This window comes from Phyllobates terribilis, unplaced genomic scaffold (genome assembly GCF_046119375.1).
Source record: "Phyllobates terribilis strain yellow unplaced genomic scaffold, ASM4611937v1 Scaffold_11__3_contigs__length_659146591, whole genome shotgun sequence".
In the NCBI taxonomy this organism is placed as follows: Eukaryota; Metazoa; Chordata; class Amphibia; order Anura; family Dendrobatidae; genus Phyllobates; species Phyllobates terribilis.
In genome coordinates, this window is record NW_027362771.1 from 348,168,550 (window position 1) to 348,196,182 (window position 27,633).

General features: G+C 43.9%; 1 protein-coding gene across 1 annotated transcript in view; it reads right to left on the reverse strand.

The window, feature by feature from the left end:
• Positions 1-371: 371 nt before the first annotated feature.
• LOC141167269 (uncharacterized) overlaps positions 372-27,633 on the reverse strand; it is a 60,525-nt gene continuing 33,263 nt past the window's right edge. The window contains exons 12-16 of the mRNA XM_073654701.1: positions 11,238-11,293; positions 8,867-9,003; positions 7,664-7,782; positions 528-590; positions 372-395 (exon numbers count right to left, since the gene is read on the reverse strand). Coding sequence (XP_073510802.1) covers positions 372-395; positions 528-590; positions 7,664-7,782; positions 8,867-9,003; positions 11,238-11,293 — 399 coding nt within the window. The remainder of the gene's footprint in view (positions 396-527; positions 591-7,663; positions 7,783-8,866; positions 9,004-11,237; positions 11,294-27,633) is intronic.

Here is a 27,633-nt window from a genome sequence, read left to right on the forward strand (position 1 = left end):
CTTGTGCTGGAGAATATTTCTGTAATACTACAAGCGCATATTATGAGTTTTCTCTGATTCAAAAGGATTCTGACCATAAAAACCTCTGAATAATATGTGAGACACACAGAGGTACATTAGGCCCCATAGAAGCTGAATACACCTGAAATGCAGCATGTGCCCAAACCCTTACCTTGTTTTACATGCATAAAAGAATTACTAATGGGGCACGTTATTTGCATTTAATCGGTTTTTCTTTTGTTATTTCATTTTTCTTACAATGTATATTGCTACGGTTTGTCTACTCTATTTGAATAAAGAATTTATAACAAAAGGAAAAATATATAATAATAAATAGAAATTTTCGCATATAGGGGCTTCTGCTATATATTTCAAATGATCAGTGCAAAGCTTTCCTGTTGAAAGAAAAACAAAATAAAATAAGCATAGTACTATTGTAATCCACACCTTCCACGTTTCTGCTCCAGCTCTGCCATTTTGGCTGTCAATGCCAGACGGGAAGTGAGGATATCCCTACTACCACTCACCTGACCCTGCAGCCAGTCATTGGCAGCAGCGGTCAGGTCACTGGTGTTTAATGTTGGATTATCCTAAATAATTTTTCATGATCACATGTTTCCTACTCTTTAACCCATCTGACCTTTAATTCAGTCATCATATAGGATGGGAAATCACAGTGAAGCATTTATTTAATGCAGCAGATCTGTCTTTGGTCCCTTATATAACAACGACTTGATATAATAATTATGCAGCATACGATTTACTATCAAATAATTCTAATGAGCGAAGCATTAATAAATATAAAAGGAATTTTTCCTGCATGCTCTAAAATATCCCTGCAATCAAACCGAATGGGACTCGTTAGAGGTGTTGATTGCACAAGAAAGGAGGTGGTGGTGAGGAGGTTGAAGAATAGAAACTATCTCATTATTGAAAAATGGATAAAAAAATAACCTCCATGCCTAAAGGATGTTGAATTTTCCAAAAAATAATGTAGAGGCCCTCAAAAAAAGCAAACAAAAATGTTAAAAAATGGCACAAAACCCACTGTTTGTAATGCGTTTCATATTTCTCTATTAAGCAGTTATTTGACTGCAGAGTTCTTTGTTTTTAGAGAGAAAGCTGTGTTTTTGTGTAATTTTTCCAAGCATTTTCATGGGATTTTTTCAGAACTGTGTGTCAAACCACCCCTATTGCTATACCACAAAGGTAACAGTGTCTGATAAAGTAGTGATTCCCATTTAGGGTTCTTTGGTGCCTGATCAGGGGTTTTCCAGAAGATAACAGCAGTTGGATTTGGATCTTCTTCAGTATAAATAGTAAACCCAGTGGCCACTTTGCTATCAGAGCAGCCAAATTAGCCAACCAACCACTGCCAAATTACAGAGCCATAAAATGCTTTATCCTTTGCAATAGCCTTGTTATTTAAGGTCGGAAATGTAGTAGAGGTTCCCCGTAACTGAAATTATCTTTGAAGGATTCTATTGTCAAATGGATGTGAATCACTGAGAGAGATCATGGTAGACACGTTGGTTAATGGCAATATTCAGTCCACTTTCCAGATGAAGATAATGCAATGAAAAAATTGATCCTGTGTAGTTATTTCTTCTGTAGGTGTAGAAAATGTCCCACAATGTTGATAAAGTGCATACAGGATAAATTATGATAAATGACTAGGCTAAGTAGTCTTTGTTGTACTTTTCCATGAGAATAATGTTTCATAAATTATATTTTCACCAAATTAGTGATTCTTGTGTCCTCCGAGGAATTTATGGAAATTAGGTGCACGTTGTACAAAGTCCATAGGGCTGTGCATCCTAAGGTTTTATTTTTGTTTTTGAGAAGATTAATGTGGAAAATCATAGGAGTGAGTCTAGAAAATAGAGATAATTAAAAAATAAACATTCCTAGAAGCAAGAGTTGAAAAATATTTTCATATCTAATTCTATGTCTGATCTAAAATGGAGTAGAACTGATACTGTGTTCATAGGATTAGCATTAATGATGGGAAAGGATGGGAAGGTCTGCAAGCGACATTACACATTGCATCTCCTCTGATGTGCTGGCATCTCAAGCAGTACTGTGCTTAATGTGCAAATGAAACATAGCTCATCCTAGTTTCCCTCAACAGCAGATATTGGGGGCAATTGGGATGGCTGATGTACCTAGTAACTCAAGATTGGCACCTAAATCACCAGAATATTCCTAATGTGTACTCTAAATAAGCATAGTGTTAAAACAAGATGTGATATAGTATAACTTAAATTTGGACTACTCAGCCAAGGTCTTGTTTTATATTCCCTTGATCAAAGAAGCAATTAGGTACAGGAAAGTGCACTAAAATTTACCTCTTATTTGGTTTTTAATTCCCCACCGGAAAGGTATGTTTTACTGCACTTCCCTATATCTAATTGCCAAAAGCAAGATATGAACTTAGCCAAATAGCAAGTGGGATGCTTCTAATTGTATTTACAGAGGTTTTCCAAGAATGTGATAATACATCAGGTAACTAAAACTGCAGTCTGTCTTAGTCCTGTATGAAGACTGGTTGCAGTCTGAAGAAGCACAACTCCCAAGACCTGTGTCTCCACTGAGGAGCTGGATAAAAAACACATATACCTTAAGAGAAGTGTGTGACAGAGCTGACTGCTCTCAGAGGACTGAGGCTGTAAAAAAATCCTTTATGCTCAGCCAGCTTTAAAGAAGATTTATTTCTTCTCATGTCACAGCCCTTTTCCAGCAGCTCAATGGTATGCATGCTTACATTTCAGCTACGCTGCCAGTTGAGACACAGGTCTCAGGAGCTATGTTTCATCATACTGCAGCCCATAATGACATGTGACAACAATGGACCATTGTTTTGATTTATGTGACAGGGACCATTTTATCACATTCTTGGTCAACCCCTTTAAAGGGAATCTGTCACTCCCTGGCACTTATCTTACCTCTAATATGGGCATACAAGTGATAGAAATGTAAATCTATTCATACTGTGCGCCTTATATTAGAGGTCTTGTTGCTGCTGTGAAATGTCTTTATGAAATGTATAGATTTACATTTCTATCACTTGTATATCCAGTTAAGAGGTCAGATAAGTGCCAGGGGCTGACAGATTCCCTTTAAGATGGCAACCCCCCCCCCCCCTTATCTCCTGGTAGGTTCTGCTTAACTTATGTAGGTTATTAACTGTGGGCAATGCAACTTGCTGGTTACCATTATTAACTTGTTTGAAGGAGGTGAGGCATAAACTACCAATATATGTGCAGTTAAACTTTCTTGAGATGATCACTTTAATAGAAATATGTTCTTACCCTATAATTAGTCAAGGCAGATGGAACACTAACGCCATGATAACGCTCATAGGGAGGCTTAAGAGAGCAAGCGTTGGAAAGTCTCCTGCATAAATCTGTTTTTAAAGCCTAACAATGAGAAGAAAAAGATTTGGTTAACCTTTTGACCAATATTTGAGACTTGTCTGAAATGATTGGTATTTTATTAAAACATAAATTATTCTAAAACCCTTTTCCGAAGGAAAAAAAAAGAACATTCCTACAGAAAGCAAATTCAAGCTATGCTTTGTAAATGCTATGTAATCTACGCATTACTGATAATTTCAAGAAAAATGCAGTCAGTGCTTGGTTATTCTAGGAGTGATTACCATACTCATGTCATAACTGTAAAGGCCATGTGCCCATATATTTGAACTGAATTGGCTACGGAAAATATGTGACTGCAGGGTCGCAATGAAAAATTTGGAACGGAGTCCCCATCTAATGTGACATTAATAATATTGGTATCCCATTATGTAATAACTGGGCCTTTGTTCCCTTCAGGCACGAGGGCCTCAGTGTGACTGCAAACTCATCACCCTCCATAACTACACCGTTGATCAATATGACTATAAGAAAAACAACACATTTTTAATTAAAATGCAATCACAGAGTCAATAACCATCAGTGTGCAGATGTGTGTTGTTTTCAAGGCTCCTGTACATCAACATACTCGTATAAAATCACATAAGATAAAATGACAAATAAATAAGCTTACAAATACGGCTAGATACGTCTCTTCATCATACATGGTATAAATCAACATGTACATTTGAAGAATCACACACGTGATCAAAATTGTTTGTACCCCTCATTTAATGAAAGAAAAACCCACAATGGTCACAGAAATAATTTGAATCTGACAAAAGTAATAAATTAAAAATCTATGAAAATGAACAAATGAAAGTCAGACATTGCTTTTCAACCCTGCTTCCAAAGAATTTTTAAAAAAAATTAAACTCATGAAATAGGCCTGGACAGAAATGATGGTACTCTTAACTTAACCCCTTTAAATTCTGGGGCATATAGTACGCACCAGGCTATCACCCCCGGTTCAGTGAGGTCTCCGGCGCTGAGCCCGCACTGAACCTAGCACATGTCAGCTGATTATTACAGCTGACATGTGCCTGCAACAGCCAGGGGTGGAATCGCGATCCACCCGCGGCTGTTAACTAGTTAAATGCCACTGTCGATCTCTGACAGCGGCATTTAACAGCGCCGTGCCCGAAGCGCGTCACTTACCCCGCCCATCGGTGACTCGCGTGATCGCGGGTCACTGATGGGTGGGCATGACAACCCTGTACTGATCGCTATGAGAGTGGTCGGCGCTCATAGCAGGTGAAGAGCAGATCACCTCTATGTAGCAGAGATCGGACAATTGCTGCTTCTAGTCTCCTATGGAAACTATAGAAGCAATCAAAAAGTGTAAAAAAAAAAAAAAGTTTTTAGAAAAATAAAAAAAATATAAAAGTTTAAATCACCCCCCTTTCGCCCCGTTCAAAATAAAATAATAATAAAAAAAATACATACACATTTGGTATCCCTGCATTCAGAATCACCCGAAATATCAGTATAAAAAAAGAATTTATCCGATCGGTAAACGGCGTAACGAGAAAAAAATTCTAAATGCCAGAATTAGGTTTTTTGGTTGCCGCAACATTGCAATAAAATGCAATAACGGGCGATCAAAACATTGGATGTACCCCAAAATATCAATAAAAACTTCAGCTCGGTGCGCAAAAAATAAGCCCTCACTCAGCCCCAAATCCCGAAAAATGGAGACGCTACGGGTCTTGGGAAATTGCGCCATTTTTTTTTTTTTTTTTAGCAAACTTTTGGATTTTTTTTTCACCACTTAAATAAAAAAGAACCTATACATGTTTGGTATCTACGAACTCATAATGACCTGGAGAATAAGAATGGCAGGTCAGTTTTAGCATTCAGTGGACGTGGTAAAAAAAAAAAAAAAAAAAAACATTTGTGGTATTGCACTTTTTTTGCAACTTCACCGCACTTGGAATTTTTTTCCTGTTTTCCCATACACGATATGGTAAAACCAGTAATGTTGTTCAAAAGTACAACTCGTCCCGCAAAAAATAAGCCCTAACACGGCCATATTGACCAAAAATTAAAAACGCTGTGGATCTGGGAACAAGGGGAGCAAAAAACGAAAATGCAAAAACTGAAAATCCCAGGGTCCTTTAGAGGTTAATATTTTGTTGAACAACCTATTGAGGCAATCTCTGCAATCAAACAATTCCTGTAACTGTCAATGAGACTTCTGCACCTCTCAACAGGTGTTTTGGCCCACTGCTCCAGTTGTCTTCAGAATAGTCCAATGTTTTCCTCTTAGCCATTCTTGGGCGCTTTTAGCTGTTTGTTTTGGGTCATTATCCTGTTGCAAGACCCATGACCTGCGGCTGAGACCAAGCTTTCTGACACTGGGCAGCACATTTCTCTCTAGAATCCCTTGATATTCTTGAGATTTCAATGTACCCTGCAGAGATTCAAGACACCCTGTGCCAGATGCAGCAAAGCAACCCCAAAACATAACAGAGTCTCCTCCATGTTTCACAGTAGGGACAGTGTTCTTTTCTTGATATACTTAATTTTTCCGTTTGTGAACATAGAGCTGATGTGCCTTGCCAAAAACTTCCATTTTTGTCTCATCTGTCCATAGGACATTCTCCCAGAAGCTTTGTGGCTTGTCAACATGTAGTTTGTCAAATTCCAGTCTGGCTTTTTTATGATTTTTTTTCAACAATGGTGTTCTCCTTGGTTGTCTCCCATGAAGTCCACTTTGGTTCAAATAACGACGGATGGTGCGATCTGACACTGATGTTTCTTGAGTTTGAAGTTCACCTTTAATTTCTTTAGAAGTTATCCTGGGCTCTTTTGTTACCATTCATATTATCCGTCTCTTTGATTTGTCATCAATTTTCCTCCTGCGGCCACGTCCAGGGAGGTTGGCTAGAGTCCCATGGATCTTAAATTTCTGAATAATATGTGCAACTGTAGTCACAGGAACATCAAGCTTCTTGGAGATGGTCTTATACCCTTTACCTTTTAACATGCTTGTCTATAATTTTCTTTCTAATCTCCTGAGACAACTCTTTCCTTTGCTTCCTCTGGTCCATGTTGAGTGTGGTACTTACCATGTCACCAAACAGCACAGTGAGTATCTGTAGCCCTATATACAGGCCCACTGACTGATTACAAGATTGTAGACACCTGGGATGCTAATTAGTGGACACAACTTGATTAAACATGACCTTTTTGTCACATTATTTTCAGGGGTACCATCATTTCTGTTGAGGCCTATTTCATGAGTTTAATTTTTTTTAAATTCTGTGGAAGCAGGGTTGAAAAGCAATGTCTGACTTTCATTTGTTCATTTTCATAGATTTTTAATTTATTTTTACTTTTGTCAGATTCAAGTTATTTCTGTGACCATTGTGGGTTTTTCTTTCATTAAACGAGGGGTACAAACAATTTTGACAATGTGTGTAATTATTGCATAAAAAGGTTTTTTTTGCAGTTATATATTTTTTTGTCTTTAGTTATCTAATGATGAGAATTTATTCTGTTTCTTAGTTTCTTTTTTTCATAATTCAACACTACAAGTGAAGAGAAGACACTTTTAATATCTCTAATTAGAAAAAAATGCCCTTTTCCCCACTTATCAGCGACATCTCACCTACACTGATCATTCAGTCTCAAAAACTGTTCAACTCTGAATACAGATCTGTCTTCAGTGAGAGATCAAATTACACCTGCTAACTATAAAAGTCTATGGAGAAAGTGAAGCTGATGGGAAATATAAATAGAGACACACAAAGAGAAACTGCTTTCCTCTAATGCAGAGTAAAAAACTGCTAAAAATACAGAAATATTGTTATTTTTCACTTTTCATTTTGAAAAGTCATCTGAAAGTGTAGTGACACTTTATCCATTCTTGAAAGCTTGGTTTAGTTAGCCGTTTTTGCATGAGGACAACCCATATTCACATGCCATATTAGGGCAAATGAACATATTTGAGGGGGTACTTTGCTCTATTATTTTTGAAGCTTTGCTAGCGAATGGCTAACACTGTAATTCTTTTTTTTTTTTTTTTTACAAAACTGCAACAACTTATTTTAGGAGTTTAATCATTAATTTAGATTTGCTTCCCCTCATTGCAAATGTTTCACTAAAATGGGTCATCATGTAAATATGCTGGATTTTACCTCGCCACATTTACATGGCAATATGTGAGTTATTTAAGTGTAGCGCAATATAAAAGAAAGTCACCATGCATAAACTACTTAACAGACACATCTCATATGCAAACTCACCAGGACTATGACAAGAGGTATGGCCAATATGAGCAGGATACACATGACAATAATTGCCACTCCATAACCTGGGACAGAACTTCCAGGAGGTGCATTGGTCGGTGCCACAGGGCTTGTATCTGAAATAATTAAAATGATTTGAAACTCATCAATCCATCTATGCCTAGTTGTACCTTTTTAAAATACAAACTGTAAAATTGGGGTTAGCAACATTGATTGGGTTCATTCAGTGAATTCCAAAAAGCAGGAATCAGACAGAACCTCACAGCAGCATCTGTCACTATCTGGACATATGTTAGTCCTCTTTTTTTTTTTTTTCCCCCGGCTTCCTGATGAACCTGTACTGGGAGGGTAAACACGTTGAGGCCATGACCGTGGACATCCTTTAAAGGGAAATACGCTACTTTATTTATTAGCTTTCTTAAAGGGAATCTGTCACCAGAAAAAACACTATTAACCTGCAGATTTGGGGTTAATCTGCAGGTTAATAGCGTTCCTAACCTTCCCGAGGCCTGCACGTAGCTGAAGGCTACAGGGAGAAAATTAACTTTATTCTTCCCGGCAGAGTTCCTGTTTCAGCCACTGCTTTGACTATACAGAGCGGTGACTGTAACCACGCTCCTGGCCTTGACTGACACTTGGTCTGCATTGCGGCCGGATGTCAGTCAGTTATGGGTGTGTTCTAGGAGCGGTGATTGAACCCGTGCTGACACCGCCCCGTGACTGAAACCGAATACTGCTGGGTGAAATAAAGTTAATTTTCTCCCCGCAGTGTTCGGCTAAGGGCGGGTGAAGGAGGTTAGTAATGCTATTAACCTGCAGATTAATCCCATATCTGTGTGCAGCGTAGAATAACTATGTACACATGTTAAGAGATTCTGTTGTTCTTCCGGTCTGTGAAAAAAATGTCGTCCAAGTCACTGTGGTCTAGGGTTTCGGGTACTATCCACATGGTTAAGGTTTCGAACGAGAGTCTTACAAGCAGTAGTGTTAATGGTATACAAAGAGTTCTGTTGAGTACAAAAATATATCATCAATAGGGAAATAATAAGGATTCAGGTTCTTCTGAGGGCAAAAGTTAACTCTTACCCATATGAGAAAGGTGTAAATTAGCTATGGGGTGTATAATGTACATGTATGCAGACCTAAATCAGTAATTATAAAAACTATTCTACAATGTCTGTGGGTATGTCAGTTACTTACACAGAGACTGAGGGTCCAAATTGAGATTCATCCCTGTAAAGACGTCTTTATTGTTAACTATTGTTTGAGTCACTTGAGAATATGAAGTAGCTGCATAAGGAAAAGTAGTTTCTACTGTGCCGACCACTGATCCTTGTCTGTAAAAGAGAAAACTAGATTTGTAAAAGAAAACAAATGTAGAACTTAACAAGACATTGCACTTTTTCCACAAATGCATTGTTTGGCCACCTAAAGGAGAACAATAAAAACCTATAGAAAGTTGCATTGTAAACGCAAACCAAAGAGCGCACATAACAAAAACATGACTGGTGCTCAGGAAAGACATATTGGAGCTAGAGAGGGTACAAAGGAGGGCGACTAAGGTAATAAAGGGAATGGAGGGACTAGAATACCCAGAGAGGTTGTCAAAATTAGGCCTATTTACATTGGAAAAGAGAAGGCTTAGGAGAGACCTCATAAACATGTATAAATACATCAGGTGGCAGTACAGAGATCTCTCCCATGACCTGTTTATACCAAGGATGGTGACAAAGACGAGGGGGCACACTATGCGTCTGGAGGAAAGGAGGTTCCTGCACCAGCATAGAAGGGGATTCTTTACGGTCAGAGCCGTGAGACTCTGGAACTCTCTTGGAGAGGAAGTGGTGATGTCCAACTCACTTAATGAGTTCAAGAGAGGCCTGGACGCCTTTCTTGAGAACAATAAAATTACATCTTATGCTTAGTGATAGTTAATTAATCCAGGGATTTAATCTAACTGCCAGATTGGTGTCGGGAAGTGAATTTTTCGTCAATTATGTAAATTGGCCTATACCGCATGGTATAGGAATAGCGGAATAGCTGCAGTGCACAAGAAATAGGCTGAACTGGATGGACGCTTGTCTTTTTTCGGCCTTATAAACTATGTAACTATGTAACTATGACCTCATCTGCATCAAGAATGGTACATAACATTTTGGTTTTAATAAGCTTGTATTCTATATCTGTAAATATCTATATAGTATAATAAGTGAAATGTATTGATTGTTGACGAAAAGTGCTCAGATTCCACCGATCGCTAAAATAGAGGGACAGAAGTGCTCAGACAAATGTTGCTCTTCTCTGAGGCTGAAGATGGGCTGAATAGAAAGTTTATCAGTCTGTCTTCAGCTAACAGATTGTATTCAGAAAAGCGTCTCTGTTTCTTAAAAAAAAAAGGGATCGTGTTGGTCTGAGAACCAAAAACTCTACAGAGGAAAACTTCTCAAAAGTCGTGACATATGAAACGTGTGAAAGTATAGGCGCCCGTATGGTTAAATGGAAACTTTTGGAAATAGGTTTGGGATTGATTCATAACAATTAATAAATATGAAAATAGTTTAATTTTTTTCTTTCAACCGTGTACCTGAGTTTCAAGGGTAAGATTATTTATAACATCTCTTGTAAACATTAAATTTGTACCTTACTTAATGAGTTTGGAGGATTTATGAAGACGATGAAATACAAAATGTGTTTTTTTTTTTTTGGTTTTTGTTTACAAAATATTATGTACAAGTACTTATAAAATAAATTATTAGATTAAAACCCTCATAGTTACTACCTTTCCATTTTTCGTTAAAGGAAACCTGTCATCAGGCTTTAGCCCTATAAACTAAATGTATGGCAACAATGACGCTGTGATGCTGAGAAATATGTGAAGGGATCCGCTAAGTGGTTGTTTAATACTCACCTTATGAAGTTTTCAGAAAATGATGTCTTGTGTGCTTCGTGGTGGGACGTGGGGGCATGGTCCTCTTCACCTTCTCCGCCCCCCCACCAGCCTCCTCTTTTTCTTCTGCGGGTCACTGAATAATCCTGCCTCCTTTTTAAATTTAGTGCTGTCGCCTCCGCCATTCTTGTGTGGGCGGCGCGTGCGCAGTGGGAGCATCCTGTGTGCAGGGCTTTAATAAAATGGCGCCAGAGGTGTTTATAGGGCTAAATCCTGATGACGGGTTTCCTTTAAACCTTCAATTATTTTACTATAAACCTCAAGAGATTGACGCTTCACTACATATGATAGTCTAGTTCCCTTGTATTTAGCCAAAATTTGACATGTAGCCTCAAAATTGCTAACAATTTATTAATCAAAATTGTAGTAGTTTTCTTAGGAGCTTTTACTGGGATATGAAAAACTTTATGGATTTTAAATGTAGAGCTAAATCAAATAAATAATTGATAATTTATGACCATTGATAAACCATATTAGAGAAAGAAGTCAATATAGATGTGCCCCCACTGCTCACTAGCTAATACAGCAATAGGAACAACAGGTTTCAGTAGCAATAATAACCGTTGACTAAACCTATAAGTGATTGGAACAAAGTATGAATTGTTCACTACTGCAGGTACTTACTGAAATGATTGCACAAATATCTGTTTCAGGTTGAAATCCTTTAAAATATCTTTGAGCTGAAAGAATAAAAATATTAGGATCCAAAATGAGAAGAAATATATTATTGTTTTAAAAGTCTTCTTCATTGCCTTGGAATATAGAAAAAAAAAACATTTTCTCAACCTTATAAATAGAAGTCATTTTGATACACTTCTAACTTTCATGATTTCTCTCTGTTTGACAGTTATATTCAGACTTAGAGCTTTGTTGCCTACAGCAGTATCGAATCAGTGACTGTACCTTTAACAGTATTTAAAAGTCCAATCATATTTTCTGGGTTCCTTACAATTGAGATGATATATCTAGAGATTGACATAGTTCTTGTGGATCAACATCCATTGAAATAAGGATATACTGTGAGTCCCTAGTCAAACAATAAACATCTAAATAGCATTTTCCATTTTTTGGGAAGTAACTGTCGCCTCCCCCCAGAAAACAGCAATTCTGAAATTGTATTTAGGTCTTTTTTTCACACATCCACAGTGCAATATAAATTTTTGACAAATCCCCGGGCCCGGATGGGATACACCCGCGAGTACTGCAGGAATTAAATAACGTCATAGATAGACCATTATTTTTAATCTTTAAAGATTCCATAATAACAGGGTCTGTACCACAGGACTGGGGTATAGCAAATGTGGTGCCAATATTCAAAAACAGGACAAAAACTGAACTTGGAAATTATAGGCCAGTAAGCTTAACCTCTACTGTGGGTAAAATCCTGGAGGGTTTCCTAAGAGATGCTATAAAAGAGTATCTGAAGAAGAATAACCTCATGACCCAATATCAGCATGGGTTTACGAGGTACCGTTCCTGTCAAACTAATCTGATCAGTTTTTATGAGTAGAGATGAGCGGTGTTCGACTCGAACTGTTCGCCAATCTCAAATTCGAGCTGTTTTGGGCGGTGTTCGAGCCGTTCGGCGAACACGAACAATTTGAAAAAAATTCGGCTGTTCGAGGTTATATTCGATAACTGTTCGTGCACCAAAATCATAACTGGATTTTTTTTCTCAGTAATGCTGAAAATTAATGTTAATACGCAGTTTGAGTGTACAGCGGGGCGGGGGGAGGGGCAGGGGATGGATCTCTGCAGAAATAATGACGATCTCCATTTTTTTTTCTCTTTCCCGCATTTACAGTGGGGAGGTGCAATCTGTCAGCCTATCAGCAGCGCACACACAGAGCGAACTGCTTTTTTTCACACAAGCAAGGGCATGTGTCATTGGCAGTGTATGTCACATGTCCTTGCCCTATAAGACCCAGCCATTTTCCCCGTCGCCACCATTTTCTCACTGCTGCAGCTGCGTGTTAGACGGCACCGCTGTTGCTGTGTGCGCTATACTTTGTTAATTTCAAGCCAATTTTCACACAAATCTACAGAGAGCTTGGGAGTAGGGAATAGTTGTGATTGCAGTCCTTTTGAGGACTAGGTTACATAATTTCCTGCGACTTTTATCAGGCAGGTCTGTGCTCTTAAATAGATAGGTTGGGAATAAAGACTAACTGTAACTGCAGTCCTTTTCAGGGCTAGGTTACATCAGTTCCTATCACTTTTTGCCAGGCAGGTCTGTGCCAGTGCTGTGCAAGTTTTTTTCACAGCATTTGGCTAAATCTAGCAAAGCAAGATGTGCAGTGTGTGTTAGTCAGTAGAGTAGCCTATCTGTGTTGCAAGCTACACCACCTGTGTATAGAATACAAATTTTTTTTACTGCACCTAGTGAAGTAAAACCTTTTGGGCATAGCATCATTTTATTAGTCCATCTATACTAACCTCCACCAGGTTGCAAATTCAATATAATTTTTATCTGCATCTAGCTCTGAAAAAATATTTTGGCTTTGGCTTGTAGCAGTGTGTGGGACTTGTTCTATTAGTCCATCTATACTAACCTCCACCAGGTTGCAAATTCAAAATAATTTTTAGCTGCATCTAGCCCGGAAAATAATTTTGGGCTTAGTAGCAGTGTGTGGTACTCATTGTATTAGGCCATCTATACCAAGCTCCACCAGCTTTCAAATTAGTAATAATTTTTAGCTGCATCTTGCCTGTAAACTAATTTTGGGCATATTAGCAGTGTGTGGTACTCATTGTATTAGGCCATCTATACCAAGCTCCACCAGCTATGAAATTAATAATAATTTTTAGCTGCATCTAGCCTGGAAAATTTTTTTTCTTCCCAATAGTGGTAGCAATAGAAATATGGGGCGCGCTCCTGGCTAACAAAAATATACGCTTCATAACAAAAAACACCAGCCTAGCGCACTACATTAATAAGATGGCATCATCGTCTCTCCCGTCTACGCCGGCTAGCATTCCTGTGCCTAAAACACAATGCATGGGTCCGCGCTAGCCATGATGCTGAGGGGTCTAAAGCTGCTGCTAACGCTTTATCACAATTCAATTGGCAGATTTTCACAGAGCTCCTCCCCAACGCCCACCCATCGGGCAACAGTTGCCCACCCTCCCTATGGGATCTAGTGGCGAATAGTTGATGCCATTAATCAGAGCGTCAGTTGCCCCGTCGATGTGGCAAGCATACGGTAAGGCATGGGAAGAGTGGACACGACTAGTAGCAGGCAGATGGGTTGACCAATGTGAACAAGCCAGATTACAAGTCACCATAGAATTTCTCCACAAGCTAATGATGAGGGGCATATCAGGGGCGTCAGAGCAGCGGTGTCTGACCGGAGTAGCATTTCACTTCCAACTACTGAATTGGGGAGATGTGACAAAGAGATTCATCATCAGACAATCCATAAAAGGGTGGAAAAGGGGTCAGCCAAGTCAGGAGTGTAGACGTCCTGTCCCGTGTCACTGAAACTGATTTCTCACATCATATCCCTAACACCATTAACATGACACTCACAATTTGAAGCAACACTACTGTCTACTGCATTTGCGATCTCCTTCTTCGGGGCGCTATGCATAAGCGAATTAGTCCCTCAATCCAAAATTACCACCAGTGGAGGCTTATTACACCAGGACGTAGTCATAGCCAATAATGCAATACGTCTACGCATACGCCAATTGAAAACGGTTCCAGCGGGCAGGGGCACTTGGGTACTTCTACAACCCACAAACAGTACACTGAGTCGGGTAACAATAGTAAAAACATATAACCATCAGATCACAAAGTAATTTCTTCCTATCACACATTGATGGAATGCCATTATCAAGATACCAGTTCCAAGCTATATTTAATAAATGCATAACATCGGCAGGCAACCACAAAGATTACGGGACACACTCATTCCGCATAGGCGCGGCCACGGAAGCAGCAAGAGCAGGACTGTCAGAAACGGAAGTTCAGAGGATAGGGAGATGGCGATCCACGTGTTTGGCGAGATACATAAGATCGGACTTGTTATCCTAACGTGGTTTGTTTCTTTTACAGGTGACGCTAAGCCAACAGTGTGGGTGATAGGCCACTCGTATATATATTGGGCAGAAAAAAGGGCGAAAGTCCGCCCAGGCGGGAGGAAATTAGAGTTTCATAACACATATTTCAACTGGAGAGGTATTAGAGGCCTGCTATGGCCACAGGTACTAATGGAGGTAATCAAGGTACGGAGAGAGGCAAGAGGTCCGGTCATCTTAGTTATACAGGCCGGGGGAAACGACCTAGGTCATCACAAGAGCGCATAACTAATGGCAATAATGAAACTAGACACTGAGCGCTTCAGAGAATTTTTCACAAAACTAACTATAGTATGGTCAGAAATTGTGCCGATAGCGGTATGGCAAGGTGCGCGAGACATCACGGCCATCGAACGGACAAAGCGGGTAATAAATATTCGGATGGCAAAATTTAGAAGAGACAGAGGCGGTGTAGTGATACAACACCGACAGCTGGAAGGAGATAAAGCAGGCCTCATACGGCCCGACGGTGTTCACTTAATGGATATTGGACTGGACATATTCCTGTCAGGACTCCAGGACGGAGTGGAACAAGCGTTAAGAGTGATGGATGGGGGTCAGAGTCCTGCATACGAGTACGCAGGATCCTCCGTGGCCTGGAAATAGAAAGGACATGTTGGAGAGTTACAATTGTTGGCCAACTTGCCGGTGTGGAGACCCAGGGCATGCTGCAACAAGCTGAATTATTTTAGAAATAAAATGCCTTTCTAATGGAATGAGTATAAAGAGTTAATAAAGCTGTGACCAATCCTCACCCATCCAGTTGTAAGAGTTACATTATTGTATTGTCAAGGAAACGGGGGCGGTAGGGGGGCTGAGCGTCTGGGTTTTGTTGGGGGTGCCCACAGTCTGCTTAGGCTACATGCATTTAAAAATTCTTATTAGATACACAGGCGGTGCAGCTTGCTTCGCAGCTGGGCTACTACGCCCAAAGTATTGCCTAGGCTAGATGCAGTTAAAAATTCTACGCTGACTAGCAGAAACTGAAGCTTTGGAGCAGACCTCTGAGTAAACAGCTCTTCAGACTCAACCATCTGTGTTACCCCAAACCATAGTGTATGTAGTTTCTTACAGTTAAAAGGGGGGGGAGCGACCCAACCCACCTGGAATTGACGATGCCAACGTCACGTAAAACATAGCAAGGGACTCCAAAAAGAGTCTCCATTTTTTTAAAAAATTGTGGCACAGACACCACTTAAGTGGCATCAATTGCCCCAGAGTTGCTTAAAACGGTTGGTGAGGTGATTTTACCAAATCCTCAAGCTTTTAGTCTCCCCAGGATGACACAGGGGTAGAAAAGTCCTTACGGATCCATGATTTGTTCATCTTTATGAACGTGAGTCTGTCTACATTCTCAGTGGACAGCCGCGTGCGCTTATCTGTCAGCACACCACCAGCAGCGCTGAACACACGTTCAGAGAGAACGCTGGCTGCAGGGCATGACAAGATCTCTAAGGCGTGAGTGGCGAGCTCCGGACATTTTTCCAGATTGGAAGCCCAAAATGAGCAAGGGTCCAGTAACACAGTCATAGCTTCGATGTTCACTTGGAGATACTCCTGTACCATCCTCTCTAGGCGTTGACTATGTGTCAGACTTCTTGTCTCCTGTGGCCTTGCAAAGGATGGTCTAAAAAAGTGGTGAAACGATTCCACAAAATTGCTGTTACCAGCAGATACTGTGTTACTGTTATGGTTTGAGTGATGAAGACTCGACAGTCCCACGGTTTGCAAGTTAGAACTGTGAGATTCACTACGTGCACCACTGGTGTTTTGTGGAAAAGCACATGTAAGATTCTGCAACAGCCTCTGCTGATACTCCTGCATGCGTGAATCCCTTTCTATGGCAGGAATTATTTCGGCAAATTTACTTTTGTACCGGGGATCTAAGAGTGTGGCAACCCAGTAGTCAGGATTACTTCGAATTCTGACAATCCGAGGGTCATATTGCAGGTAGTGCAGCAAGAAGGCACTCATGTGTCTTGCGCATCCAGGAGGACCAAGTCCTTGTTGTGTTGGTAGCGAGGTAAGAATCATGCTTCCTTCCTCTGCCCTCTCCCCCCAACCTCGCACAACAGAAATGTGATCAAGGTCTCCCTCATCTGATGAGTCTTACATGCCCATCGCCAGTTCGTCCTCCACTTCTTCCTCGGCTCCTGCACCTTCCTCAACAGTTTGGCTGCTACCATGCGCCCTAGTTAATCCCTCTCCCCCACCCTCCCATGCCTGCCGCCTTGGTGCTGCCGACCGTCTGGACCTTGGAGATGTTATCCCTTCCGCATACGACTCCTCTACTTCCTCCACCTCCTCTTGTCCCAGCACCTGACTCTGAATTCTGTTTAACGTGTGCACCAGCATGTAAATCACCAGAATAGTCATGCTGATAATGGCATCGTCGTCAGCACTAAACATCTTCGTCGCCATTTCAAAACTGTGCAGAAGGGTGTGTGGCGCCCCTGAGGGTTCAGTCATCACAGAGGTACTGCATCTCACCCAGAGGTGTGGTATCTCACCCTCAGGTAAGGAAGGAGTATGGCTCGGGACCCTAACACCTGCATCCAACACATACCCGCAGTGGGGGTAGGGCGAGATTGCTCCTAAGGTAGAGCACAGTCCCAGGTCTCTAGCTGGTGGGAGCGTCCTATGTAGTGGGTGTGGGTGGAGAAAGCGGCTTAGGGGAGCACATGACAGGGAGAGTATAAATAGGAAGCCATCTTAGAAAGAGCAAGCCAGTCAGAGGAGGAGAAGTGACAGGAGCAGAGGCTCTGCATGAGCTCTGTTCCGGAGGAGGGCCTAGGCTGGGAGGTCCAGGACTGAAGGAGAGAAGAGAGGAGTGGGAGCAGGAAGGCTCCAGGAACCAAAGGGACCCTAGGGTTACGGGCCGTGCAGAAGGCCACGCCCGCTGCTACCAGGATGTAGAGGGGTCAGGCCAGATAAGGGGAACCGGTCCCTCAACTAGCGGAGAAACAGCAAGGCTCAACTAGAAACTGGAGGCTGCAGCATTTCATGTACTGCAGGCCAAAGTCCACACCAGTCTCACTAAGAAGGTAGCCACATAGGACCCAGGGGACGGAACACACGTCGCCCGCCAAGGCCCGAGGATACCGGATAGAAGTGTCACTGGGTGTGAGGTGCAGGGAGAAGGCCAGAGAAAGGACACACAGAAGGGGGTCCTGCTAAGTACTCCGAAGCTATCTGGGGGTGGACTGAGCCCCTCACTGAGTATGCACAGCACAACGGGGGAGATTGCTCTGGTACCTGTAATCTGAACTGCAACAACTGTGAGTAAAGATCTTGGGATTGCATCACACGGACTTTGTGTTCATTACTGACTCCCTGCACTACAACCACCATCATCCACCCACACTGCCCTGAAGCATTATTACTCCTGTGGGGAGTAATAATACCATTGCTGCAAAACCACCAGCTTCAGAGGACTGTTCCGCAGCGGCGGCCCCTTTGGCCGCACTCCACAGGTGGCGTAGTCGGACATTATAAAACCCATATATACAAATTACCCTTGGATTGACCGCCCTGGGTCACGGACTGGGTTGCCGCCACAGTGACTACAACTCCCAGCGTCTACCGGCCCGGCTCCGGGTACCCCACAGCCCAGTGGGCGCGTCAACTTCATAGGTCCCTGATCTAAGACCACTCCTGCAGCGTGATTTGCCCCACCTCTGGATCTTGTTGGCCCAGGCTATACGTCAGAACGTATTGCACCGGTGCTGCCACAGTCGCTACAACATGTGCAGAGTTGAATTCCACCGTGTCGGCACATCGCATTTCAGCCGGTGCACTGGCAGGCCCAACGACTTCTGTAGAGATGTAAGTCGTTGAGCTGTGGGATGCGAACGGCGGAAATGAGCACACAGCGACTGTGCTCTCTGCAGAAGGCCATCGAGTCCGGGATAGTGGGCTAAAAATTGCTGGACAACCAGGTTCAACACGTGAGCCATACAAGGCACGTGTGTGACATTGCCCCGGCTAAGGGCTGCACCCAGGTTTGCAGCATTGTCGCACACGGCCTTCCCTGGTTGCAGGTCCAGTGGAGACAACCATTCATGAAACTGGGTCTTCAGAGCTGACCACAACTTCCCAGACCCTTCAAAGTAAACACCGCCTGATGCCGTTGAGCCCTGCTGCCAGCATAGTAAGGAGGTGTGCAGGATTCCTTCTGCGCAGTTAGAAAGCGGGTGGCATTACCAGACAGGCTTTGGGTGCAGATGGAGGACCGAGAGGAGGTTGAGGAGGCAGAAGCAGTGTAGGAACTTCTAGATAAAGAGGATTGACGTACAACTCGTGGGGACGGCAAGACTTGGACAGCAGCCCCTTGTCCTGCTGTCACAATAGTTAGCCAGTGCCCAGTCAGCGACATGTAACGCCCCTGTCCATGCCTACTCGCCCAAGTGTCTGTGGTGAAATGCACCCTGTTACACACAGAGTTTCTCAAAGAAGCGGTGATGTTGTGTGCAACATGCTGGTGTAGCGCAGGCACACCTTTCTTTGAGAAGTAGTGCCGACTGGGCATCTAGTACTGGGGCACTGCGACGGACATAAAGTCTCGAAAATCCTCTGTGTCTACCAGGCGGAAAGGCAGCATTTCTGTAGCCAAGAGCTTGCAGTTGGTGAAATTCAACCTCTTAGCTTTCTCATGGCTAGGAGGAAATGGTCTTTCACTTGTTCACATCTGAGGGACCGAGGGCTGGCTGTTGTGCTTAGACGGGGTTGAGTAGGGTGTCCCCGACAAACTTGCCGGTCTGTGAGGAAGATGCAGGCGGAAAAGTTAGGTTGCCTTGATCCAAAGGTGGTGCTCTCGATGTCGGAGAGCGCTCAACACCAGCTGGTGTTTCCACTTCCAAATGAAATGATGACCTGCCAATCACACTGGCTGTTGCGGGTAAAGAGGTGGCAGGTCTGCGTCCAAAAACATGTGTGACTGCTGTCCCCCCAGTCACAGAGGATGAAGAGGCCGCGGATGCACAAGATGGGGCAGACGGTGGTTGGCCCGGCCCGCTAGGCCGCATTATAGCACAGTGAGCTTCCCACTGCAACTTATGTTTCATAACCATGTGACGGTTCATGCATGAAGTACTCAAAATATTGATTTTTTTGGCCTCTACTTAGCTTTTGGTGACAAATATTACAGATAACACGAGTTGGGTCATCCTTATCGATCTGAAAAAATGCCCAGGCTATGCAAGGCTTAGAGCCCATGCGACCTGAAGAGCCACTACGACTTGTGGTCAGAGGCAGAGTTGTGGTTCAGGATGCAGTTGTTGACGTGCTTCCGTTACTCCGTCTCTGTCCAGGAAGGTGCAACCTAACCTCGTCGTCAATAGCATCTGTGACGCCCCGCTGCGCTTGGTATCACAGATCCTAGAAGAGTGCACTGATGGAATCCTCCACAAGAGGCCCCCATAAACATTCACACATCTCCACCTTCCACCTCAGACCAGCAGAGGGAGCCCGTTAGGGATATAAATAGGGAAGGTGGAGTTAGGCAGTTCAGTTCCTCTGAAGAGTTCCTGCAGTAGAGAAGCCTAAGAGAGGTCAGTCTGCAGTGGAGCTCAGTCTAGTCTAGAGAACTCAGTTAATAGTTCAGCAGTGGAGCACGAGGCTCCTGTTAGCTAGATTCAGGGAACCCAGTTAGAGCTTAAGGTGTGTCGGCGCCATAAAATCGGTGAAGCGCGGCAAGTTGCCGTTAGTGTGTATAGCCTAGTGAGGGCCCGAGTAGGCCGAAGGCGAGTGGAGAGTTAGTACATAGGGGGCAGAGGAGCTTAACCAGCTGACCCCGAAGAATTTACCAGATACCGGATCCGAGCTTACCGGGATCTCTATGACCCAGTAAGGCATAACCGGAATCCCTGGAGAACTGCAAGTCCCAGGATCGCTAAGGTGCTGATACATAACAGAGCCAGGAGACGCTTAGGCCCCGCATACTGGGAGCGTGAACTCCAAGACAAGGCCCTACCACAAGGTCAGCCAGCGCAGGACAGAGACAAAGTTAGGCCTAGCTCCAGGCAGGTCAGAAACTTACTACGCAGAGGCAAGAAACAGGAGGCCCTACACCCGCTCATTGGGGAGAATCCTGATATGCACCCTTCACCCTACAGTGCTCCGGGATGTGCCTGAATTTCCACCAGTAAAAGGTACTGAAGTGACTACCGTGTCCGTTCCCGTTCTTGCTCTGACCCAGCTGGGTCTCGCCTGTCATGCATTCCCCCTGCATACGCTTTTCTGAGGCCTAGTTCCACCTGTGGGGTGCTATACCATTGAGCTGCCTTATCACCGGCCTCAGTGGACTACTGCAGCGCTGGTGCTTCTCACCAGATACCACAGGTGGCGTCACGAACTCTTATAAAATTAACAATTATCCACCCTTTTAAAGACTGACCCCAGGGTACGGGCCCGGGAGCCGACCACCGCGACATCCCAAAGGCCAGGCAAAGGCCCGGGTACCGAGTCATCCCCATCCCCTGGGCTAGTCACATCCTCCTCCACCTCCTCTGCTGACCTCATCGACTGGCTGACTGTGGGTTGACAGTAAGTGGGATCTCCAACCTCGTCATCATCACCTCGTGTGTTCTCACACCCGTTGTCCTCAGAGCCAACCTCTCCAATCAGGTATTTGAGTCTCATCATCGTCTTCATCATTGTCTCCACCAACAGGAGTTACAGTTTGAGAACGAGGGTCTACATTATGCTCAGAACCTTCTTCATCTGGTCCTGGATCCGACTCATAAAGATTCTGGGCATCAGTGCAGATCATTTCCTCGTCTGGATTAACAGAAGCTCTGGAGCAGACCTCCGTTTCCCAGGCTATAGCATGAGTAAACAGCTGTGCAGACTCAACCATCTGTGTTACCCCATACTCAGACGGGCAGCTGGAGACTTGGGAGCTGTGAGGAAGCAAGTGCGATTGGGGTGACACCTCTGAGGACTGGAGTATTTGTGATGTTGAAGTTGAGGTGGAGGAGAGCCCACTTGAAGGAGCACTTGATATCCGTTGAAGCACCTGCTGTTTTTGTGCCTCATCTGGAATTTGTAGCGATGGGCGTGTCCGTAAGAAAGGGATCGTATCACATTGTCCACGAAAAGAAGTAGACATCTTAGTTTGGCTGGAAGTTGGTTTTTCTTCTGCAGATGTTACTCCCCCCCACCGCGGGGGGGCTCGACCCACCAGCGGACAGGCACCAGTATTGAGAGAGGGGGGCTGGCCGTCAGGGTCCACTGCAGCTCTGGCACAAACCCGGCGACACGGAGGTCGCACGGGCAGGAACGGACTGGCCGTGTCAGCTTCGCACTTTTTTGGTTTTAGAAGGGCATGACATGCCTATATCTGTGTCTCCCCCTCCTTTTACTCCTCCACCTCTTTTCTTTTCGCATGACTATATGTACTTGTCACTTTTCCATGTGTTAGTTGTGTCTTCTGAGCAGTTTGTCAGCTTTTGGACACCTTTGAAGGTGTTTTACTATGTGTTTCTATGTGTTTTTGTTTGCCTGCCATTGGTTTTAACGGTGTTCGACCAACAGTTCGACCAACAGTTCGGCGAACAGTTCGGCGAACATACGTGTGTTCACCTCACCGAACTCGAACACTACGGGGGTGGCTCAACACTATTTATGAGGAGGCAAGTTCTGGACTGGACCAAGGAAATGCAGTGGATGTTGTGTATATGGACTTTTCAAAAGCTTTTGATACGGTTCCACACAAAAGGTTGATACATAAAATGAGAACAATGGGGATAGGGGAAAATATATGTATGTGGGTTAAGAATTGGCTCAGTGATAGGAAACAAAGGGTGGTTATTAATGGAAAACACTCAGACTGGGTCTCAGTCAACAGTGGGGTACCACAGGGGTCAGTATTGGGCCCCCTTCTTTTTAACATATTTATTAATGACCTTGTAGGGGGCATACAGAGTAATATTTCAATATTTGCAGATGACACTAAACTCTGCAGGGTAATCAATACAGAGGAGGACAATTTTATATTACAGGGGGATCTATGTAAACTAGAAGCTTGGGCTGATAAATGGCAAATGAGCTTTAATGGGGATAAATGTAAGGTAATGCACTTGGGCAGAGGAAATAAAATGTATAATTATATGCTTAATTGTAAAACACTGGGCAAAACTGTCACTGAAAAAGACCTGGGTGTATTGGTGGACGACAAGCTCACGTTTAGTGGCCAGTGTCAGGCAGCTGCTGCAAAGGCAAATAAAATAATGGGATGCATTAAAAGAGGCATAGATGCTCATGAGGAGAACATAATTTTACCTCTATACAAGTCATTAGTGCGACCACACTTAGAATACTGTGTACAGTTTTGGTCTCCGGTGTATAAGAAAGACATAACTGAACTAGAGAGGGTGCAGAGAAGAGCGACCAAGGTTATTAGAGGACTGGGGGGTCTGCAATACCAAGACAGGTTATTACACTTGGGGTTATTTAGTGTGGAAAAAAGAAGGCTTAGGGGTGATCTTATTACTATGTACAAGTATATGAGGGGACAGTACAAAGACCTTTCTACTGATCTTTTTACTCTGAGGCCAGAGACGGGGACAAGGGGGCATCTTCTACGTCTGGAGGAAAGAAGGTTTAATCATAATCACAGATGCGGATTCTTTACTGTAAGAGCAGTGAGACTATGGAACTCTCTGCCACATGATGTTGTAATGAGTGATTCACTATTAAAATTTAAGAAGGGCATGGATGCCTTTCTTGAAAAGTATAATATTACAGATTATATATACTAGATTCCTTGATAGGGCGTTGATCCAGGGAACTAGTCTGATTGTTGTATGGAGTCGGGAAGGAATTTTTTTCCCCAATGTGGAGCTTAGTGTTTGCCACATGTTTTTTTTTTGCCTTCCTCTGGATCAACATGTTAGGCTATGGGTTGAACTAGATGGACTTAGTCTTCCTTCAACCTTAAAAACTATGTTACTATGTAATTATGTTTTATCTCCTTAAGAGGCAATGTTCCAGCCCATATGATCAGATACTTTTTAGTAAAATTGGAAGGAGGGATACCAAAATATATATTTATTGGTCGACCATGTCAGCACCACAAGAGAGGGGATCCGCCCACCAAGGACAGGAAACCTACAGGCTTAAAATGGGCGGCCCTCTCTCTCGCCTCAGTTTGGTTTCCTGTCCTTGATGGAGGGAACCTATTTCAGGCTTGTGGAAAGAACCGGATGGCGACGGCTGTCGAGCAGCGCCCCTATCTGGGATCTGCATCTCCAGCGTCTGCTTTGTGGGTGCACCCCTATCTGGGAGTGGCACAGCATATTTTGCACCGGATAAGCAGGAGGCTGCGCCCCTATCTGGGGTGGCAGCACTTTCATCAGCTGCTTCAGCCAGGTTTGCGCCCGTTTCTCTGGAGGAGTCTGCCCCTGGTCTGATCTGGACTGCAGTGGGACTGCGCCCCTATCTGGGGTGGCAGGGCCACCATCGCCCTGAAGACATGCGGGTTGCGTGGGATGCCGTCCCCATCGACACCCAGCGGAGGTCAGCGCGCTGGATATCCGACGCTGCTCCCCGATCCGGGGTAGCAGGCCCGTAGATCTTGGCAGAGCCTACCTGGAGCGGCGGCGACTGGAGCTTCCCGGCGCGAGGCTCGTGCAGGCGCGCACTTCCGGTCTCCTCCTGTAAGTCACGGCCCGATGACGTCACCGCGTATCGGGGCGATCACGTGACCGGGACTCGGAAGTCCGGTCACGTGCACCTAATTGTAAGTGCGGTATTAACCGCGGCGATGGGGCGCCAAGCGTCCCTGTGTAAAAAAAAAAAAAAGGTGGAATGTATTCAATTAAAATCAGGTGGCTGAGGGGTGGAACAGGTGCTACTTAACTGGCCCAAGCACCACTGTTTAGGGCTTCCCAGCTTGTTCTCCTCATCATGGAGTCCGATAATGAGCAGCAGCAGCAAGTTCAGCAGCCGCCATCTCCACCATCTCAGCGGCTGTTTGGGGAGCCCTAAAAAGTGCATCGCCCTTGTGTTACTGGTAACGCCCGGTCCTCAGGAAAGCGAGGTTCGGGGTCTAAGTCCAGTCATCACGGTTCCAGCAGGGTGGACGAATCTGCAGCCTCCAGGGACGATCCCCCGGCTGAGAAGGGTCCTTCCTCCAAATCGGTACCAGCCCATTTGAGCCACCTGGGTAAGTGATCTTCGAGAAAGTTCACTTAGTAATGGAGTATCCCTTCTCCCCTTCTATTTTTAATAGGGGAAGAAGTGTACCTCCAAGACCAAGCATGTTCAATGTGCATTGTGTAACACCGTCCTTCCCAACTAATACCCCAAAAAATGATGTCAGTCCTGTGTAAATCAGACGCTAGCAGAGGAGACCCCTAGCTTAACCTCAGGATTAAAAACCTTGGTCAGGTCTGAAATTAGTAAAATCCTCTTTAAAAAGACTAAAGTAAAGGTGGATACAGACCAGGAGATCTCCCCAGCCCCGGATGACTCTCTGTAGTCAGCTTATGAGTTGGACTTGGACGACTCAGCCTCTTCATCATCCACTTCCTCAGATAGTGGTGCGGGTCAGCATTGTTTCCCACTTAATGGAGTTGATGGCTTGATCAAAGCAATTCGGTCAACCATGGGTATTACAGAGGCCAGACCAGAAAAGTCAGTCCAGGATGTAATGTTCAGGGGGCTGGGACAAAGGAAAAGAAGAAGTTTTCCCTTTAATGATAAGATTCAGGACTTGAAACGTAGAGAATGGAAAAGGCCAGAGAGAAAGGGTGTTCTTCCTCCATTCTTTAAAAGAAAATACCCCTTTGAAGACTCAGCTTCTTCTTCCTGGGAGAAAGCCCCAAAAATAGATGTGGCCATAGCTAAGGCATCTAAGTGATCCTCTCTCCCCTTTGACGATATGGGGGCTCTTAAGGACCCTTTAGATAGGAAAGCTGACACCTTTCTCAAAGGAACCTGGGAAAAATCTGCAGGGGCCTTAAAGCCAGCGGTTGCCGCTACTTGTACTACCAGGTCCCTAATGATATGGTTGGACCAACTTGAATCCCATTTGAGAAATAACACCCCCAGGAAGGAGATTTTATCAAATATATCACTCCTACATGGGGCAGCAGCCTTCCTGGCGGATGCCTCGGCGGACTCAGTCAGATTGGCAGCGAGGTCAGCCGCTATGTCCAACGCAGCCCGTAGAGCCTTGTGGCTTAAATGTTGGCCAGGGGATATTCAAGCAAGGCCGAGACTCTGTACTATTCCATGTGAAGGAGAGCATCTTTTTGGGCCTGTTCTGGACGAACTTCTGGATGAAGCCAGTGACAAAAAGAAAGGTTTCCCTAGCTTGTCTGCCCCCGCTTATAAACGTCCTTTCCATAGGAGCAGGTTTCTACAAAAAAGACCGCAGAAAGGTCATGAGAAGTGGGAAGACCGCAGACCGAAAGATAGAGGGCTCCTATTTGGCTCTTCTCCTTCTAACCGGAGACCCCGGAAACCGAGTCAATGACTCGCAGCCCAGGTAGGGGAGAGGCTGTTGGGCTTCTTACCTGCCTGGACAAAAATTTCTGCTAGTAACTGGATCCTTGATCTGGTAGGTTCGGGTCTGAGGTTCGAGTTTCGGCAGATTCCTCGTGGGAGATTCATCTTGACCCCAAACCGTCCCTCGGTAGTAGAGCAGACGGCCCTACAAGTGGAAATCCTGAACTTGGTCCATAAAGCGGTCCTTGTGGAGGTCCCGACAGCAGAAAAGGGGCTAGGATTGTACTCGCCTCTTTTTTGATTTCTAAGCCTGATGGCACTTTTAGGTGCATTATTAACCTTAAAGCCCTTAATAAGTTTTTGTTAGTTCCCACCTTTAAGATGGAATCCATTAAATCTACAATAAAGTTACTTTTTTCAGGCTGTTACAAGGTAGTATTAGATCTAAAAGATGCCTATTACCATGTACCTATACATATGGATTTCCACAAATACCTTAGGGTGGCTTTGATCATAGATGGAGAAATTAAGCACTTCCAGTTTAGGGCCTTACCGTTCGGTCTGGCCATAGCCCCTAGGGTATTTACTAAGATTATAGCGGAAGTCATGGCTCATGTCAGGGAACATAATATTTTAATTATCCATTACCTGGATGATTTCTTGATAGTTGGAGACTCAGCCTCCCAATGTTATAATCACCTAAAATTAGTATCCTCCATCTTAGAAAGTCTGGGCTGGATCCTAAATCTAGAGAAGTCCAGGGTAGTGCCTTCAAAAATACAGCAGTTCTTGGGTATTATGCTGGATTCAGACCTTCAAATATGTTTCCTCTCGGAAGCCAAGAAACAAAAGGTTAAAATCCTGGTAGAGAAAGCATTATCAAACCCAGTCATGTCCCTTAGAGCTGCGATGTCCTTGTTGGGTACCCTGTCATCTTGCCTTCCCGGGGTTTTGTGGGCACAATACCACTCCAGGGTTCTACAGTGGGACGTCCTACATAATGAAGTTTTGTTAGATGGGCACTTGGAAGGACGAATGTCCTTGTCACCCCAATCACTTGAATCCTTGCTGTGGTGGGTGAACGAGGCGAACCTTTCTCGAGGAGTTCCCTGGGTATTTAGAGTCACTAAAATAATTACAACTGATGCAAGCTCCCGCGGGTGGGGAGCCCATCTGGGGGACATGGTTGCCCAGGGGTCCTGGTCAGACACGGAAAAGGGCCTTTCCTCCAACGCTAAAGAACTACTAGCAGTGGATAAAGCGATTAATCATTTCTTACCTTTCCTTCATGATAAAAACATTAAGATCCTTTCAGATAATAGGATAGCGGCAGCTTATGTGAACCATCAGGGGGTCACTTTCTGGATCACTAATGAGAGTGACGGATTGTCTTTTTCAGATTTCGGAATGCCATCTCCTTTCCTTAACGGCCCACCACATCAAAGGAAAAGAGAACATAAAGGCAGACTACTTAAGCCGTTTCTCTCTG